This window comes from Pelobates fuscus, chromosome 1, assembly GCF_036172605.1.
Source record: "Pelobates fuscus isolate aPelFus1 chromosome 1, aPelFus1.pri, whole genome shotgun sequence".
Taxonomy (NCBI): domain Eukaryota; kingdom Metazoa; phylum Chordata; class Amphibia; order Anura; family Pelobatidae; genus Pelobates; species Pelobates fuscus.
The window spans coordinates 443,218,379-443,238,366 of NC_086317.1; the positions used below are offsets into that span (position 1 = coordinate 443,218,379).

Here is a 19,988-nt window from a genome sequence, read left to right on the forward strand (position 1 = left end):
TGATCTATGATCTAAGTATATATTATTTAATTGTAAACTGCGTTTAAACTTTAACTTTATTTCAGGCAGCAGGGGGACTACCAGCCATCCTAAGCACTCCCCCTGCTGGCACTGCTATGGACTGCTGTTCCGTCCATGTGATCATGAGGTCCTCGCAAGGATCTCGCGATCACATTGCCCAGGAGGGCCAGATCAGCAGCAGGAAGACTCCCTGGGATGCCAGGTAAGTCACCCCACTGCGATCTTTAGTGAGCAGGTAAGTCCCCTCGACGGCGTGGACGTGCTATGCCGCCCGCCGGCGTTTAGAGCCGGGTCCCCAAGGACGGCATAGCAGGCCCGCCGTCCTTAAGGGGTTAAGATTCATTTTTCTTATTACCACTTTTTTATTCTTTATTTATGCTTGTGCATACTACACCATAAAGTTTTTTATTGTGTCTCCCCATATATACTGGAGGATAAGAACTGCAGATCCACATATATCCACAGACGGGGATTGTACCGTCCAGGCGATTATCAGCAGAGCTCTCAGTAGCTCAATTAATTGTGAGTGCGCACTTTATACACTTTACCTGACATTAAATATTGCTGCTACATATTGCACTATTCGTGTATATCTGTTCTGTTTTTTTCAAGATACTTTGAAGTCACAGATGTCATCAGATATAGAAGTATATATACCTCTGTCATTTACACCATCAGCACTGTATATTCACTTTATAGGGCGCGATGTATCAATCTGTCTACCTAGATATATACATACATGAGTACAACAGGATCTTGCGGATAGATGAATCTCTCAAAGACAAAAACCGAGATCACACACAATCTAAGTGTGGTAATTTTAAAACCTATAGGGTGGTATATTGAAATGAAAGCACACTCACAGTTTCAAGACCTATATAGAGCTGTGCTGTGAAGGGTGTGGACGGTATAATCCCGGTCAAATGATATATGTGCCGCAGTAGTGGTGGTGGTATGTTCTATTTGGGCTATTACAAGGTTGGGGAAATCTTGTGTGATAGTCTGCTGCCCTTACCCATCTCTTAAGATATAGCGAGCACCTATACCATGTACTTGCTTATTAATTTTACAGCCTGACTCTGCAGAATTTTCCAGTTTTACAATAATCTTCTTTAATGGATTACTCCAGCCTCCATGACCACTTATTTCATATGATGCAGAGGTGCCCAAAAGGTAAATGCTCAGATGTTGCAGAATTATAACTCCCATGGTGCTTTGAATGCCTTTAGAATGTCAAAGCATCATGAAAGCTGTAGTTTTAAAACATCCTTTTAGGTACTCCTGATATAATGTAATCTGGGTGGAAGAACGACAATATCTGTGTAAAACATGATTACTTTGTAAATAAGTAAATTTATTCAATTTCGTTAACCAGCACTTATTTTCGCAAATATAAGTTTCATAATATAATACAGCAAATGTGAATGACAGATCAAGGTGTGCCAATGAAAATTAAGATGTACCAAGGTCTTTTACAGACAATTTCCCAAATCATAAAGAAAAATTAATCCAGCAAATCATTTTATTATTTCACTTCACTCAAAAAATATACTTACAAGCTTGCTTATCATCTTCAAATATTATTTCTTCAATAATTACATCAGGATCGGAAAAAGACTGAGAAACACCAGCAAGAGTACTTTGAGATATTGATAAATTGTGTTCCTGGTGGACTGTTGGCTTCTCTTCATGATGTCCCTGCTTGTTTTGATCAATTTCATATTCCACTTCAATTGGTATCCCACTTTTGTCATTTTTGTAATCTGACACCTCAATATGATCCTTGACAAAAATTTGTTGAGTTGACGAGTCAAGGCTGTTTACTTGTGCTCTGCTGTAAAAATATTTTTTTCCAATCAATGCAACTGTAGAATTAATTTTGGTCATAGAGAAATTCATTACCAGATACAAAACATAAATAAGTAGTATAATGGTAGAAAAGGAATACAACTTACACTCTAACTTCACCACTAAAGACCTTCCCTATTTTCTTCAATTCTTGAATGATGGTTTTGTTAAAATGAATCCTAAAATGTAAACAGGATACCATTAATTCTCCCTTCCTCCAAAAAAATAAAAGAAAGTATAATTCAGTGTGACTTCTTTGTTGAAAAGAAAGATGTGGTGCATTGACAACAAACTTGAAATATTAACGCAACAACTAACTAGGACTTAGACAAAGGTTGGTTTCCTGAAACACTCTGGGGGAAAAAAACTGCAAAAATGCGACCTAGGTGAAAAGGGGACAAAAAAATCCAAAGTTCAGAGTATTTAATCTTGAGATGGTTAGTTGGCAAGGGAATATGGTAAGACATTTTGGGGAGAAAAGAGGTTAACTGACACAAAAATGTGGCAAACTATTTTAGGGAGGGAGCGGGTTATTTGTCAGGGCAATGCAATTAGTAGTTCACAGTGGGTTGTGACAGGGTTCATTGAGGAACATGGCTATGTTTTTGATTAGTATGCAAAATCTGAGACAATATAATAGACATAAAGGGACACTGTAGGCACCCAGACCACTTCAGCTAATTGAAGTGGTCTGGGTGCTGTGTCCCTTTTACACCTAGTGCTGCAATGTAAAACCTTGCAGTTCCAGAGAAACAGGGGACACTATAGTCACCAGAAAAACTACAGCTTAATGTAGTTGTTCTGTTGAGTATAATAGCTCCTTCAGGCATTTTCATGCAAACACTGCCTTTTCAGAGAAAAGGCAGTGTTTACATTGCCCCTAGGGACACCTCCAAGTGGCCACTGGAGGGGCTTCCTGGCTCAGGGCTGCACGGTAAGCAGCCCTGCCGTTCAGCGTCCTCACACTCTGCATGGAGACGCTGAATTTTCCTCATAGAGATGCATTGATTCAATTCATCTCTATGAGGAGATCTTGATTGGAGAAAACTGCATTTGGCCACGCCCCCTTGCCGATTTTAGCCATAAGGAAAGCATTGGATTGGCTAAAAAGCAGCCATATCGATGATGTCGCAAAGGGGGTGGTCCAGTGCTGGCGGACCCGTGTGGCGCTGGAAATAAGGTGAGTTTTATACTTTTATAGGGGGACTTAGGGGGGGGGACAAGCCACGTATAGGGTCAAGAATACATGTTTGTGTCCCTGACCCTATAGTCATGTGACAGTCAAGAGGAGCCACAGCGTGACACATTCTAGAACTAGAGTTCAGTAATTTTAGGCAGATTTGACAATTTTTCGGTCGAAATGGGATAGGCCCCTTAAAAAGGGGGTACAGAATTCTATTTATTACTTCCTGCACTATCCACCAATAAAATCTTCAAGACCTTTGAGTCTGTTAAAGGACCACTATAGGCACCCAGACCACTTCAGCTTAATGAAGTGGTCTGGGTGCCAGGTCCAGCTAGGATTAACCCTTTCTTCTATAAACATAGTTTCAGAGAAACTGCTATGTTTATAGTAGGGTTAATCCAGCCCCTAGTGGCTGTCATATTGACAGGCGCTAGAGGCACTTCCGCGCTTCTCACTGTGATTTTCACAGTGAGAAGACGCCAGTGTCCATAGGAAAGCATTGAGAATGCTTTCCTATGGACTGGCTGAATGCACGCCGCGGCTCCTGCCGCGCATGCGCATTCAGCTGATGACGTGGCTATGGAGGAGAGTTCCCCGCCCGGCGCTGGAGAAAGAGGTAAGTTTAACCCCTTCCTCCCCCTAGAGCCCGGCGGGAGGGGGACCCTGAGGGTGGGGGCACCCTCAGGGCACTATAGTGCCAGGAAAACGAGTATGTTTTCCTGGCACTATAGTGGTCCTTTAAACTGAAACATAACTTTGTTTATCTGTAAAAATCTAAATATTTAATTGCTTACCTTACATTACAACATGACTTGAGAGAATCAGACACCAAGCGCTCTTTTTCAAAGTTTTCTTTCAAAAGTGCAACAAGCTTAAGAAAAACAATAAAAAGAAACAATATATAATTCATGTCAATCTAACTATGCAACAAGACAATATTATATACAAAATACTGTAACATGTTCAACAGCATAGCAAGCAATACTTTAATGTATCTCTAAGGATGAGTTATGAAATGAAATAATTTTTTAGGCCAAAGTAGCTAAACTGGAAGCATAGCTAACTGAGATTTTATTTTTTAGTTCATCTATTTTGGCCTTATATGTAAATTTCAATGGGATAGGCAGTGATGTTTTTCAAATCTCAAGATGCTTACTACTATAATTTTAGAGGGATAAAACATATTTAAATAAAATAACGATTTTGAAAAACTTAACCTTACCAACCACAGAATGGTCATTCAGTCTTAGAAGACCCGACCGCCTCTCATTTAAAACCATTTACCACCATATCCTTGCTTAGAACTTGACCCTGAGGATGACTTTTGCCCGAATGCTTGATACCACCACGACAAATAGTCATAAAAAAATTAATGAATAAAAGGGGAGGGAGAAGGTCCGTCTGCGCTTCTCCCTCATTAGAAATGGCTGACAGGACGGCACTCATGCTTCTGCTATGAAATCTTACTTGCTTCCCGCGCTTCTATCGTTCAAGGCCTGCATCCAATCCCCAGCCAGCTTATCATGAACTGTACTTAAAGGGACACTATAGTCACCTGAACAACTTTAGCTTAATGAAGCAATTTTGGTGTATAGAACATGCCCCTGCAACCTCACTGCTCAATCCTCTGCCATTTAGGAGTTAAATCCCTTTTATGTTTATGAACCCTAGTCACACCTCCCTGCATGTGACTTGCACAGCCTTCCATAAACACTTCCTGTAAAGAGAGCCCTATTTAGGCTTTCTTTATTGCAAGTTCTGCTTAATTAAGATTTTCTTATCCCCTGATATGTTAATAGCTTGCTAGACCCTGCAAGAGCCTCCTGTATGTCATTAAAGTTCAATTTAGAGATTGAGATACAATTATTTAAGGTAAATTACATATGTTTGAAAGTGAAACCAGTTTTTTTTTTCCATCCAGGCTCTGTCAATCATAGCCAAGGGAGGTGTGGCTAGGGCTGCATAAACAGAAACAAAGTGATTTAACTCCTAAATGACAGTGAATTGAGCAGTGAAATTGCAGGGGAATGATCTATACACTAAAACTGCTTTATTTAGCTAACGTAATTTAGGTGACTATAGTGTTCCTTTAACTTTTCATATACATACAACAATGGCAGCTTAACCCTCAATTACCACCATACATGTAAATTGATTTTCTCACCCCTCCTGGGTGATATGTTTATTCCTCTTGGGAGTCACAGCCCCGAGTGCTCCTATCACAACTGTGAATACTACTGCCTTCCCTTTCCACATCCATTCTAGTTTTTCTTTCAGTCCTTGGTATCCACCTTCTCATGTTCCTTCTTCCTGATGGTATTGCCGCATCCACCCAGCACTTGCTAGTCTGTCTGGATCTTGAAGTCCCATGGGATGTGTGTGTGTGTGTGTGTGTATATATATATATATAGTTATACACACACACAGGTAACTCCTTACTTACCAACCGGGTTCCGTAGAACGAATTGGTAGGTAAGTGAGGAGTTAAGGGATTCCTTGCTCTGGTGCGCTTGTCTTTGTTCAGGGAAAATTCCATGCCACAATACTGGCAGGTCCTAAAGCTGGACAGCTCTTGCATGCACATTACAGCCTTTTGTGTCACTTCACTAACTTAAAGTGAACAAGTGGAAGATTTGAGTACCAGTGAATTGTAAGCTGTGGGAAACTGGACATGTGTGAATAGAGGGACATTACTGGTTGTCCGTGTGTATTTGTATGCTATTCCTCTATATTTGTCCCAACACTACCCACTAAACACTGTCAACCCACCACAATATAAAGGCAGGCTTAAAAAAAAAGCTGACCAATTTTTTTCCCTCTGACTGATGGTTATATTGCTTTTACATGATACATAGTTGCCAACATTTCAATGGACACTTGGTGGCAAGAAAGGACACACACACAGAATTAACAAAAACATATTTATCCAGCTTCCTGTAAGTTCTTTGTTTGCTACACTGGCTGCATTACTGGTATTTCTACCTCTTGAAGGCTAGACAGGTTCTAGGACATGAGCTCAAACACGGGAGTGTCCCTACAAATTCAGGACAGATGGCAACTGTGTCTTCACGATGTATGCTATACGCATTGCAGGAATCTTTACCTGATACGTAGTAAAATACTGGGGCTAGTAGTTATTGATCATATTTAAAGAATACAAACCTGATCCAGATTGCAATATGTGCTCTCCGATGGCGACTTTAATACAGTCTTTGCAATTGTAACTCTTGCTTCCAAAGAGGATTTCTTCTCCATGATGTTTTCCACAGCCTTTGCTAAATCACCTGAATAAACTTCTCTATTTGCTTTTATCTCAGCAATCAATTTACATTTCCTAACAAATGGGGGGGAAATAAATATAAATATATATATATGTGTATAATAGCATAATAGCATCATCTTCACACAAAAAAAAAAATACAATCGGGAATCTGAGAAATTCTAAAATATCAAAATGTTTACGTATTAATACTATACTATTCATAAACACAACAGTACATACAATATACAAATTTAAATATGAACTGATGCTTAACAATTGGAAACAAGTTCTAACGTCCTAAAAGCCTCTGGTACAATACTTATAAAGAAGGATATTGACAAACAAAGCTTTAATACCAACGTGGCTGTGCACTTTGTACGAATCATTTCAACTCTAACCTCAAAATGAGAAAAAACATTGCCCCAACCCATGAAGAATAAATAAATACGGTAGCCGGACATGTGAAGAGACTGGATAAGTCTGATATGTAACCGATCACACTGCATGACTGAGATAATTTACCAAACGCTGGGTAGGTTGTGGAGATGATGATCTCAACTAGAGTTTCACAAGAAAGCACAGCTGTAAACTATACTTGTGCACAGCAAAAAAAATATTTGGTCTGTCTGAATAAAAAGTTTCAAACCAAGTTTTGTCGCGTTTCAGCTCGGCTGTATTTCATCCAAGCAATCGTTTCAGGAAAAACTATATGGACAAAACAAACTAGCATGAAAATGTGCCTATAAGTGAACAGCATTGCAAAAACAGTTATATCAAGCCTGAAATGCCAATTGGGAGTTGTCAATCACATTATTGTATCTGGATTAATAATAATAATAATTTAAAAAAATATAATAACTTTATTTTAATGATTGTTTTTCACTTTAAAGCAGCAGCAGAGTCAGTACTTTTAATTTTCAGAGAAAAAAATAATTGAAAAAACAAATGGCAAAATCAGTGGGCAATTAACAACCCACTCACCTGTTCCAACCTGTGAATAAGAAAGCATTCTCACATATCAAGTCTGTAGTGTGAGTGATTCTGTCCACAGTGTGAAACGTACAGTGCAAATTAAATAATCTGTCTCTCATAAGAAATATACACAAAAAAAACACTTTTTTTTTTTAATCACAAAAAAGATAATTCTAAAAAGGTGTATCAAAGCAAGTGTAAGTGGCACTAACAAGGCACAGTAGTAGCCTAACCACTTCATCAGTCTCACATTAGGATCAATGGCACAAGCCATCGCCTATTTCCATACATGCACAGAAATGTTAAAACACACAATCATTGCTGGTCTGTCTCCTTCAATAGCAAAAAATTACAGCTATGCACCAGCTGCGTGTCTTAAGTTGGACTTTGAGGGGTCCTTGTAGAGCACAGAAACTCAAGAAATCATGTTTCCACAACTATTACAAAGTTCCCAGCTTGACATGCAAATTAGCACAGAGTTTCAGACTTCATGCTGCATATACCCTTAGCAATGAACACTCGTTTAAACACAGCTACTTTTAAACCAAAGCATGGACTATGATTTAAAAGGATCAGTGACCAGAAACTATCCATTCACTAGTTTTGACCTTGTGGGCCTCATCATCATGCTCATGCTGAAACCTGTAAGTTGACATAAGAGACCTCATGAAGTTTATTATGTTTATTTAATTTGACTCAACATATTTTATTTTATCATTCTTTTGTATAATCTGTAATTCTCATTTAGAAATATATTTCGTTTAACCCCTTAAGGACACATGACATGTGTGACATGTCATGTTTCCCTTTTATTCCAGAAGTTTGGTCCTTAAGGGGTTAAGCCGATATGGTCGTCTTGGGGGTATAAGAGCATTTTAGCAGTAATTTTATACACAACCTGATAAATTATTTACATGCAATTAAAAAAAAAAAAAACAATAAGGCCCATAGTGCTCTCCATACTTGCAAGTAAGTAGTAGTAAAATGAAATATACTTACAATTACGAGAGCAGGCAAACCGCTCTATGGTAAAAGCGTGGGTGGAACAATCACCAACTAGGATATTTTGATGACGGGCAGATGTGTGTGGAAAATAGGTTGCGCCAGGTACAAATAAAATAAAATACTAAAGTATAAAAGACTGCCCCAAAGCAAATAGGTAGTCTAAAAATCTTACTTTTATTTAAACAAATAATAAAATCACATTGCGTTTCGCCCTATTAGGCTTCAAGTGAGATCTCATTTGAAGAAGTCCAGTAGGGCAAAACGCGTTGTGATTTTATTATTTGTTTAAATAAAAGATTTTTAGACTACTATATTTAATTTTACTACTACTTATTTGCAAATATGGAGAGCACTATAGGTCTTCCTTTTCTTTAATTGCATGTAAACTACACTACAACTACCGTTTGAGGGATATCCTACAAGTGGGGAGTTGAAATATCACTGTAAGCTGTTTTACCGAGAGCTGGATGTAGCTCTGAAAAACATGAGTTGGCAATTTTTTGTTCTATGTGGTCTATATAATCCATGACTTACAATACTGCACTATTGGTCTCCTGTTCTCTCTTTTGCATATTCCATTGATGTGTGATACCACTCCATAGACATCTTATTCAACATTTGAAGACTTTTACTTGGTACCTTTTTTGATTACTTACCACACTATTGTATTTATTTTGGCGCTACCTGTATCCTTTGTTCTGTTTTTTCGATTTATCCTTGAAGGGTTTGAGGGTTACCTTCCTTGTCAGGTGTGCAGCACCCTTGTGATCAGTTATTGTAGCGCTGTTCCACCCTTGCTTTTTGTAATAAATGCTTTGACTAATATAAATTGACCATACATCACTTACTGTCATGCATAAGGCGTGACGTGAAAGCAGACTGAGGCTCAGGAGTGACATGTCAAAGCAAACTCATATTTTTGAATATTTACAGAAGAAGTGATAAGATAATTTGAGCTAGATCATTTGAGCTGTCCAGACATGTGGCATGAGGGCTCTTAGCTATCTCACCGATATTAGGGCAACAATTCTGGCTATTGGACTACTGTACCTACCAGACGGCACTACCCATGTTGGGGGTGACCTGGTGCATCTACTGATACCTTACCCGCAACCCTGAGCCATCAGGAGCCCGACAAATCCTCCTACAGCATACTGGAATGCAGCCACTTTCCTTGCATCTCCATTTGCAGTGTGACCCAGACCTTTGGACCGGGGGGGGTTCTCCTGGTCCCCACTGGGAAAGCTCCTTACTTCACACTATTGGCCAGTTTTCCAGCTATACCGGAGAACCACGTGGCTGACTTAACATGGCTGCTGCCCTGCTCCCCCCGAGTGAGCAAGCACTGCAGGATGGCCAGACATGGAGGGATCTCTTTGATGCTAGATTTGACAAGCTCTGAGGAGTGTTTTGGCAGGGGATCACCCGCCGAACTCAGACCTCCAATGCTGTTGATGAACCGCCAACGCGGCCCACTGCTCAAGCTTCTGAGTTCTCCTCTGGGCTGGGGGCTTATTTGGATCGTCGAATACCAATCAAAGGTTGCCTCTTTTTACAGAGGAGTGTGTATAACAAAAGTGTTCAAAAGAGTCAAAAAGTGATTTACAGGCAGCTCAACACACTAGTGTGGAAATATCCTCTATTCCACTGAATAAATTTAGTAGATATTGGTGCGGTGTAAGTGACAAGGACCTACACCTATAAGTGGAGCGCTCAAACACAGATAAATCTTACCAAAACGTAGTCTCATTCAATGGTAAAATATGGGGTACATGTCAAAGGAAAATACAGAAAATACAATATAGTGTAGATGGTACTGAAAAATGGCTTCACAGTGATTAGAATGATATCGTGCTGAATATTACACTCACATTTCAAGGAGCCTGTATGTAGAAAACACTGGCTCAGTATAAAGGCTTGTGTGCTGTTATGGTAGCACCACCCTCCTACTTCGGCTTGAAGAATTTCTCGGGAACACGAAAAAGAAGGGAAGAAAGCAGACCAATGTGTAGACTTATGGTGATAAATGACACAGATATGTGTTCAATAAATGGGATGCTCACCTGGTCCTGAGCCTACGAATCCCGGCTCTAGGTGTGTAGGCTTTGTGCCAATTTGAATGGGGATGGCACTTCCCCTGTGAGGATTCCTTGGAGGCTCCAAAAAGGACTTGGATGAGGTTTTGAATAAAAATGGTGAATTTATTAGTTTAAAATAAACATAAAAACAAAGATGATAAAAGTCCTCAAATAAAAGTCCTTTTAAAATGGCCAATACGCGTTTCACTCTCAAATAGAGCTTCTTCAGTCAGCTGTAATGTTAGTCCTCTGAATCCTCCATTTTAAATGCCATCTGGGTCTTCCCCTTTAATGAGTTAAGTTCATTCTGTCCAATCAGATTCAATTTCACATAATGTGTGTGTGTGTGTGTGTGTGTGTGTGTGTGTGTACCTTTAATAGGTTAATGATGTTGACGCCTTTATTTGTCTATTTTTTCATTGGTGGGCAATGTTGGTTGGCGGAAGTGCTTGTTTTCAACCGGGTGGTTGGCGGAAGTGACATCACATAATCATGTGATCGCCATCCAGCCAAGTCCGTTTGGCCACTCCCCCTCAAAAAAACAAAAAAACATTTTTTTTCCTTTCCCCTTCCCTTTTTGAAAAATAGCAAATAGAGCTGCAGAATTGAAATGACAGTGAAATTGCATAATGTCAAATATTAAATTCATAGTGATATAATGTAAATAGTGGTGCATATAGACAATGAATACATTCACATTGTTAAAGGTGCATACTGTGCTGGTGGTACATATATTTTTAAACATTAAAAAGGTGATATTACATACATATGTGCTAGAATAGATATCCTTATTGGGTATTTTCCCAAAAGGTGGTTAAATCAATATTCTTTAAGTGGTATTCACAGTGTTTGGGCATACATAATATGCCAATGATTGAAATGAATAAGAAGAATGTATAAAAGAAAAACAAGGGGTATAAAAAGGGTAAAATGGATTATAATGGATAAATTCCATTGAACCCAAAAAAGGGGGGGATACCCATTTAAATGAAATGGCAGAGTTCGACGTCTATATTCAAACCCAGGGGCTTTAAAGTCCCGAGGTTGAATATCCACCTCATCTCACTCTGTCCCAATAATTGATTGAGGTCGCCTCCCCGCCAATTACCCTTAACCTTTTGTATACCCATAAAGAGTAATTGAGTGGGATCACTATTGTGGGCTAGGGTGAAGTGGTGTGATACACTGTGTCCTTCAAATTTTTTCTTAATATTTCTAGTGTGTTCCTCAATCCTAGTGCGTCCCACATATTTTAAACCGCAAGGACATTCCAATAAATATGTTACGTTGTTTGAGTGGCAAGTTATAAGTTCTTTAATAGGGAATTCCTCATCGTTATTGCAGTTCTTAAAAGTCTTAATATGTCTCTTTTTATTATTGGTGTTCCTACACGCAAGACAAGTACCACACCCGAAAAAACCCTTTCCTTTATTTAGGAAGGTAGTAGTTTTAGTTTTTTTAATGTGGTTCTTTACCAAAAGTCTGTTTAAATTAGCTGCACCCCTAAATATTATCTTGGGTTTTGGTGGTAGAATCTGGGATAGGGCATGGTCCTGAAGTAAAATAGGCCAGTGTTTATAAACACTGGGTTCAATGGAATTTATCCATTATAATCCATTTATAAACACTGGCCTATTTTACTTCAGGACCATGCCCTATCCCAGATTCTACCACCAAAACCCAAGATAATATTTAGGGGTGCAGCTAATTTAAACAGACTTTTGGTAAAGAACCACATTAAAAAAACTAAAACTACTACCTTCCTAAATAAAGGAAAGGGTTTTTTCGGGTGTGGTACTTGTCTTGCGTGTAGGAACACCAATAATAAAAAGAGACATATTAAGACTTAAGAACTGCAATAACGATGCACGATATCATTCTAATCACTGTGAAGCCATTTTTCAGTACCATCTACACTATATTGTATTTTCTGTATTTTATTTGGATCGTCATCCGATCCACCGTCCATTTTCCCGAAAGGATACTTCAGGGGCCGAGATCCTGTCGCAAAGGGATCCCTGGACTAAGGAAGACGGCTTCCACTATAGTCGGGGCTTGGGAAGATGTGGGGCTGAGAAGCTGTGGGCTGTGCCCTACATACCAAGTAACCACTTAGCTATCCTTCAAGTTACCCCAAGGGGGACTAGGTGCAATTGTGCCTGGTGAAAAGACTGCCTTCCTGTTGTGGCCAGCTTACGGCATAGTGTGACCCCTATCCAATACCATGATGCCCCTTACAAAAGCACAGCAAAACTCTCAGCTACTTTTAACTAAACTCTCAATACTGCATTTATTTACTGTTCTCGGTCACGTTTTTCAGCTGTTATTATACAATGCCATTTCCATTCTTTGTTCTATTATTTACTTTTAAGTCTGCTTCCCAGTAGCTTTACCACTCCCATACGATCAGTTCACACTAAGTGACCTTTTCATCTCAATTACCTATTGAAATATTCAGTGTCTAGTTCAGCTACTAAGCATAGAATTGTTTTATTTCCTGTAAAAGAGGCTTGTTTTACTTGGTACTAGATTAAGCAACCTGCTTAGTAGCTCACTCTTCTGTGCCTAGCTAGTATTCTTTCTATTTAAAAAATTAGGCTTTGTTCTATTAGAAATGTGTACACCAAAGAAAATAACAAGTAGCAGATGGTGCTCAATACACGTCTAAAATCGTGAATAAATATACAAAAACCTTAAAACATAAGAAACAGCTCCCTTATAAAGTGCAATAGCTCTTAAAACACTAAAAATACAATAAAATAATACAGAAAAAGGGTGCGCTGTGTCTTTAAGACAAAAAATTTGCAATATTCCTTTAAAAACACTCTGGTGCTTATATCAATTCACAACCTCTGTCATATAAAAGTGTGTTGATATTACATACACTGGTGTCAATACACAAAAGTGCGAAGGTGCAAATGCCACTAATATACCAGTGCTATAGTGAAAATAAAAGAGAAATAGAATAAATAAAATAAACAGAGCACTTACAATGTCCAGCTGTATATACCTTAGATCAAGTTGCTCCGAATTATATGTACATATATATATGAAAAACAAAAGGAATTACATAGTGTAATACAGTATTACAAATATAATATGGAGAGAGTATATATAAATGCACTCACAAGTGGAGAGCAGATGAGTCTGCTCTAACTGTATCCGCTTTTTATATGCTTAAAGCCAAGGATCACAAGACGGCAGCAGGTCGAAAAAACTCTTTAATTTCAGCAAATCTTCATAATTTAAAATTCACCAAAGTGGTGTCACTTAGCTCCCTCAGTCCTTCTATGGAATGTAGTCCGTTCGGTATGGCTGCCGGCTAGCACAATACCGCAAACACTTCCTGGAGGCGGAGCTTGATGACCTAACCACGGGACGTTCGTGATGACGCGTTTCGCCACAAAATCGGCTTCCTCAGATCACACTCCCATCCTGCTGTTGCCTTGCTTTTAAGTCCACTTTCATGTATTTGTTCTATAAGGGCTACTAAACTAGTTCATGGATTGCAGGATAAAACTTACAAGGAAAGGTTAAAGGAACTTAACATGTATAGCTTGGAGGAAAGACGAGACGGGGGGATATGCATTTAAATACATAAAGAATCAACACAGTAAAGGAGAAATACTACCACAACAAGAGGACATAGTCTTAAATTAGAGGGACAAAGGTTTAAAAATAATATCAGGAAGTATTACTTTACTGAGAGGGTAGTGGATGCATAGAATAGTCTTCCAGCTGAAGTGGTAGAGGTTAACACAGTAAAGGAGTTTAAGCATGCGTGGGATATGCATAAGGCTATCCTAACTATAAGATAAGGTCAGGGACTAATGAAAGTATTTTAAAAATTGGGCAGACTAGATGGGTCGAATGGTTCTTATCTGCCGTCACATTCTATGTTCAGCTTGTTCCTTATAAAAATGTGCTCTTATCTCATGCCATGGCAATGTATCGCTATGTATTTAACTGGAATGCTTATCAAAGTTGTTGTGGTATCACAAGCATGTATGTTCTTTCTTGCACAACATAATAAAAAAATAATTACATTTTAAAAATCGGTTTGACACATAGGTAAAAGCTGGCACCATTTCCACTAAATCAAGCTGCAACAGTTATGGTGCTTAGAGTTTACCTTACCAGTTTAACATGCTGACACTCTATTTGCTATATAAAAAAAAAAATCAACTATAAAATAACATTTAAAAAACAAATTAAATCCACCAACCTGGCACTAAGCTCAAGGGCTATTTTCTTAAACTCCTGCTTAACCATTTCAATTGCTCTGTCTTTTGCCTCCTTACTTCTATCTTCCAAATTCTTTACAGTCTGATTAAAAAAACAATACACAATAATTACAGTCATCATGTAGACAAACTACCAGCATAAATGAAAGGAGCATAATGCATTGATCGTATATATTTTTACATTTGTTTTCTACGCTATTTTGTTAAAGCTGCATTATTTTATATAAAGGATATCTGGCTCTTCACCAGAGCAATTTTCTGGTTCGGATTCTCTCTTGGTTAAATGCGCACCAGTTTGTTTGATTTTTGTGATAATGCTAGAAAATAGTGCTTCTGTCTTTTGGGGAATGACATATAATCAATACACTATGCTAAACAAATCAGCCATGCTATCAATAAAATCTGGCAAGGATGTCCTTTTTTTCTTATACATAAATGTATTTATTTATTTTAAAAGTGACACTTTGGCACCCAGTGTCTCGGTCCCACTTAGTACTGCATTGTAAAACATTGCAGTTTTAGAGAAACTGCAATATTTACATTGCAGTGCTAAGACAGATTCTAGTGGCTGTCTACCAGACAGCCACTAGTGGCACTTCTGAGAGTTCACAGAACTCTGGGTGGCCTGACGCTGGATGTCCTCACGCTCTGCAGGTTTGTATTCCTAACACTATAGAATCCATTTAAATCTCATTTAATTGAATCAATATTTTCACTTCATAGGCTCCAGCTTAGAGGATAGAAACCATTGTCCATTTTCTCAGTGCCAGAAAATCTAGGTTATTTGAATATCAAGTAGGCAGAGCAACCAAGGCTGACTGTGACATGGAGAGATGGTCTAGATTCAGCAGCAATGAAGGTGCTAATGATGATTTTACCCGGCCAAATCCTGCAAACCTATGAAAAACATTTGGACTGAATAATGAAATAATAAATAATATGGGGATGTGAAACCTTCTCATTATGTCAGTGGCAAAGGGGGGTGAGCTTAGGTTACAGCCCAGAAATGCCCAATTTTAATAAAACCCAATTAAGAATAGTTCTTCAAAAAAGATATGGGACTAAACCTATGTCCTCTTTGCATCACCATCACAACAATACTTGCAATGCTAGAAGTGTCCATTTAATATGTTCCTTATTTGGGTTATTTCAGAACAATTCTATAACAATTTTCATTAAATCCAATCAAACTCAAAAGGCATTGATGCTGAACAATGCTTCAATTTAAAAAAAACTAAACAAATTAAATTTAAAAAAAGTACCTGTAGGGCTTCATCCAGTTGCTGGAAAGCACGTTTTGAAATGATCAAAGCTTCTTCAATTTTTTTGCAAACATTCTTGTTAAAATAAATAAATAATATATATATTAATATCATTTAGAAGCATAGTTATGGTAATCGTATAATATGAGCTGACTGCGTTTTTTTTTTTTATTCTTTATTTTCGTCATGCATAGCTTCAGGTACACGTTAATCTTTGTTGCCATAACAATGAATGCAAGCTTGTACATATATACAGAGACATTTTCATGACATGTGGAATCGTAGCACATTTTTGGTTTATGACAGGAGTCTGAGTAATAGGTCAGTCTCATTTGGGTCTGGTGTTTGTCTGGGAAGATGCCTATATGAGACTGCTTGGTGATCGTAGATGTGGGTTTTGAGTGGCTGATTTAGCCTGATGGTGTGGGCTGGACAGGGCGTTTGTAGCGGGTGTGCTCCCCTGAGAACTGGGTTTAGTCCTGGGAGTTCTTGTGCTAGTACGTCGTGTGGGTTAGGTTCGTGTAGGTCTCTCGGTCTTTGTGTACCCTTCCGCCCTAGTTGGCATCTTGGGCGGTCCGGGTTAGAGGGGATTGGGGAGGGGATGTGGGTGTCCTGTGCGCCGTGTGTGTGAGTCATCATGTGGGCCCCTTAACGTGGGGATAGCGGGGAGGGGGGGGGGGGGGGGGGAGTGCTGCATTAGGTGTGGGCCTATTCTTGGGTATACCGTCTGTGCAGTTCCCTATGGTCGGTGCTATTCGTTCTGGTGTGGGATATTCCATCTCTGTGGTGTGTCGGCGGCCTGTGGGTGTCCTGTTTGTAGTGTGTTGGGTACATGTTAAACTGGGTCAACAGATAAACAAGTTTTTAAAACATATGTATATAACAGGTATGAGTTAGCATGTTACGAGTCAGGTCCCTGCGTTTTGGTCTCTGGCCGAGACGAACGGCCTGATGTTCGAAATGTCCCATGAGTGCTCGGGATGGCGTCTCTGCTCCTCTGGGGGCCTGTTCACCAGTCCAAGTGAGGCCAGGAACTGTGGTGCCTCCTCTGGTGCCGTAGCTCTGTAGGTTTTGTCCTCCACTGTCACTGTTAGGGCCCTTGGGGCAGTCCAGCGGTATGCTATGCCTTCTTCTTGGAGCCTCTTCGTGATGGGTCTCATGGCTTGCCGCCATTGAAGTGTGGAGCGGGTAAGATCCTGGTAGAAGGTCAGGCTGTGTGTTTCAAAGTGGAGAGGTGTTTTGTCCCGCAGTGCCTGTTGGAGTCTTTGTTTGTCAGCGTACGCGTGGAAGCGAAGTATGATGTCTCTCGAGGAGGCTGTGGGTGCCCTGGGTGATTTCGCTATGCGGTATACACCGTCTAGCTCTATTGCTTTAGCCGTTTTTGCTGGCAACACGGAGGCTATTAGGCGTCTAATAAGGTGGGGCAGCTCCTCTGACGCTATTGTGTCTGGAACCCCCCGGATTTTCAGGTTTTTCTCTCGGCCTTTATCCTCGAGGGAATCCAGTCTGAGGATCGTGTTGCTGTGGGCAGCTTGTAGCTTTTGTGTTGTCTCCTCCAGGGCTAATAGGCCTCGTTTGAGGTCGGTTACATCCTCCTCCGTCACCCGGACTCGTTCTGTGACCGCTTGTACTTCTTCTTTCACTAGGGCGATGTCTGCATCAAATAGTTTTTTAATGCGGTCGTAGAGGTCTGAGATATCCTGCTTGGTCGAGGGATCGGAGGATTGCGTGTGCTCCGGTTCCCCTGGAAGCAACCGGAGGGAGCCGCTAGGCCTACTGGGGGGTCGGCCATTTTCGTCCTCTGGTGGGTTTGTGGTGTGCTCTTCGTCCGCCCGTTCTGCGGGCGTCTGTTTTGTCGAGCCGGAGAGCATTTCGCCGATATCCCTCCCCTTTTGCGGGCCTGTTTGTGTTTTGGGCTTCGTGCGGCCCATCGATGCTGTAGGCGAGTCGGCTTCAGACGGAGGTGAGTGCCAGGCCCAGTTTGCAAAGGCCTCAGCGTATTCCGCGGCCTTCCTCAGGTCGTGAGGCCTGGGTGTTTTCCGGAGCTTGCGGGCTGATTTGGCCTTCGAGTCGTATGTGAAGGGCATGAGTGAGTTCCTTGTGTGCTTATGCACCTAGTTCACCTTTCACCGATTGTCGATGGGGCCTGAGTCGATTGATTTTGGGTAGATTAGCCAGTTTTGGGCCCGGAGCTCTGAAAGATGGCGTCTGCTCCGTCCTGGTGCTTGGCCCCGCCCCCTAAAACTTAATCTTGTTTGTTTTTTTAAGGAATGCCATAAACAAATTACTAGTTCCTCTAACAATTTTAGTAAACTGTTGCCTGTTAAGCATATACATACAGTGGGTGGAATGTTGTGGTTCAAGATTAGATACAGTGATATTGAGGTCGATGAAGTAACTTTAGGCTGCAGGAGGGTGGACTCTGCTGGCTGGGAGCCTGGGGCTGATGTGGGTGTGGGTGTGACTGTCCTCCTCTCCTCTACACCGAGTGTGTAGAGGAGAGGAGGACAGTCACACCCACACCCACATCAGCCCCAGGCTCCCAGCCAGCAGAGTCCACCCTCCTGCAGCCTAAAGTTACTTCATCGACCTCAATATCACTGTATCTAATCTTGAACCACAACATTCCACCCACTGTATGTATATGATTTGCTGTGATTTTTAGTGTGGATAGAGAGGTTACCACATGGGTGTTTTGAGCGTTGTTGGTTTATATTTGGGTAACACGCTGTGACTCTGTACTTTTATTTGTATGTTGCCTGTTAAGAATTACAAGGATACATGTTAAATGGCATACGATAGTGTGGTAAATTATAAAGGAAATGATATATGAACATTTTATGCATTCTGTTCAGGTCCTCTCTGGCTGATTAGGGGTCCTGCACAGCTGCTACACAGGTTATGAATGTATGGTCTGCATGTTTCTTTGAGGACTAAACCAGAGCACATAGTTTATATGTTGTTGGCTGCAACACTAAAATTATTCAAGGGCCACTCAAAGCATCAACAGCGTTTATGCATTCTATAGCTTTTGGCCTAAGTTATTACCAATAATTTCTACATGCTAAACTCTGTACAGTTTTTATGGCAGAGATACATATTTTGTGGAATTCTGGATCTTATACCATGTATTTGTCAGGATCCTATCCTGACAACCAGGAACATGTTTCATTTTCTTCTGTTATTTCATGTAATACTTGTTTCTTGCCTCTAGTGGCCTCCCTAGCCACTAATCTCCTCGTTATCATCCTCACCTGCCTGGACTAATGAAGAGGCTTCATAAGGCTACACCCTGCTCACAACAGGGCATTTACACTGAAGTTGGTGATTTGCCTGAAAGACTTCAGTTCCTGGCTCATGTGAACCTGCTGCAGACTTCCCCTCAACCCTGCTCCACTCTTACGTATGATTTTAACCTCTGCCTCTGTTACTAGCCTTCCTGTGTTACAAGCATGCCTCTGTTATCAGCCTTCCACTGTAACCAGCCTGCCTTTGATACCAACTTGCCTTTGTTTCAACCGTACCTGGAGATCACAGACTTTCTTTATTATTTGCAAGTATCCTATTTTGTGGCATATTGCCCTAATTCTGTTTTTTCTCAAGTTCCATAATATGTCTAAAAGCACCAATAAAGTCTCAAATAACAACCCTGCTCAAAGTCTCCTAGCTGACCTGATCAAGATCATGACAGTATCTCTAGAGAAATAAAAAGCGGATGACTAAATTGCAATTTCCAGAAACCCAAAATCCTTGCTATGCAAATGCGATCATGCGCCAGCAATCACGATGGGGGGGACTTGCCTGGCATCACAGGGAGTCCCATTACGGCTGATCCGCCCCTCCCGGGCCATGTGATCGCAATGAGGTCACGATCACATGAGCCTGTCTGGAATGCCAGGCAGTCCCCCCCAGTGCCTGTAATAAAGTTTTAAAAAATTTAAATACATTGTGACTAAGCTTGGCAGTGAGTAACGGCGTATGCCAAGCCTACTAACCACGCTCTTCTGTAAGAAACCGTGTGTTTATCTTTTATCACCACAGAATTTTTAATACATTTGTTTTCCACTTTATTGACACAAACTGAGCTTTTCACTATTTGACTGGAACTTG

General features: G+C 40.3%; 1 protein-coding gene across 1 annotated transcript in view; it reads right to left on the bottom strand.

Moving 5' to 3' along the window:
* Positions 1–2,428: 2,428 nt before the first annotated feature.
* LOC134583421 (uncharacterized) overlaps positions 2,429–19,988 on the bottom strand; it is a 49,029-nt gene continuing 31,469 nt past the window's right edge. The window contains exons 6-10 of the mRNA XM_063440365.1: positions 15,879–15,953; positions 14,598–14,698; positions 6,218–6,389; positions 3,850–3,926; positions 2,429–2,492 (exon numbers count right to left, since the gene is read on the bottom strand). Of these exons, the coding sequence (XP_063296435.1) occupies positions 2,429–2,492; positions 3,850–3,926; positions 6,218–6,389; positions 14,598–14,698; positions 15,879–15,953 (489 nt within the window). The remainder of the gene's footprint in view (positions 2,493–3,849; positions 3,927–6,217; positions 6,390–14,597; positions 14,699–15,878; positions 15,954–19,988) is intronic.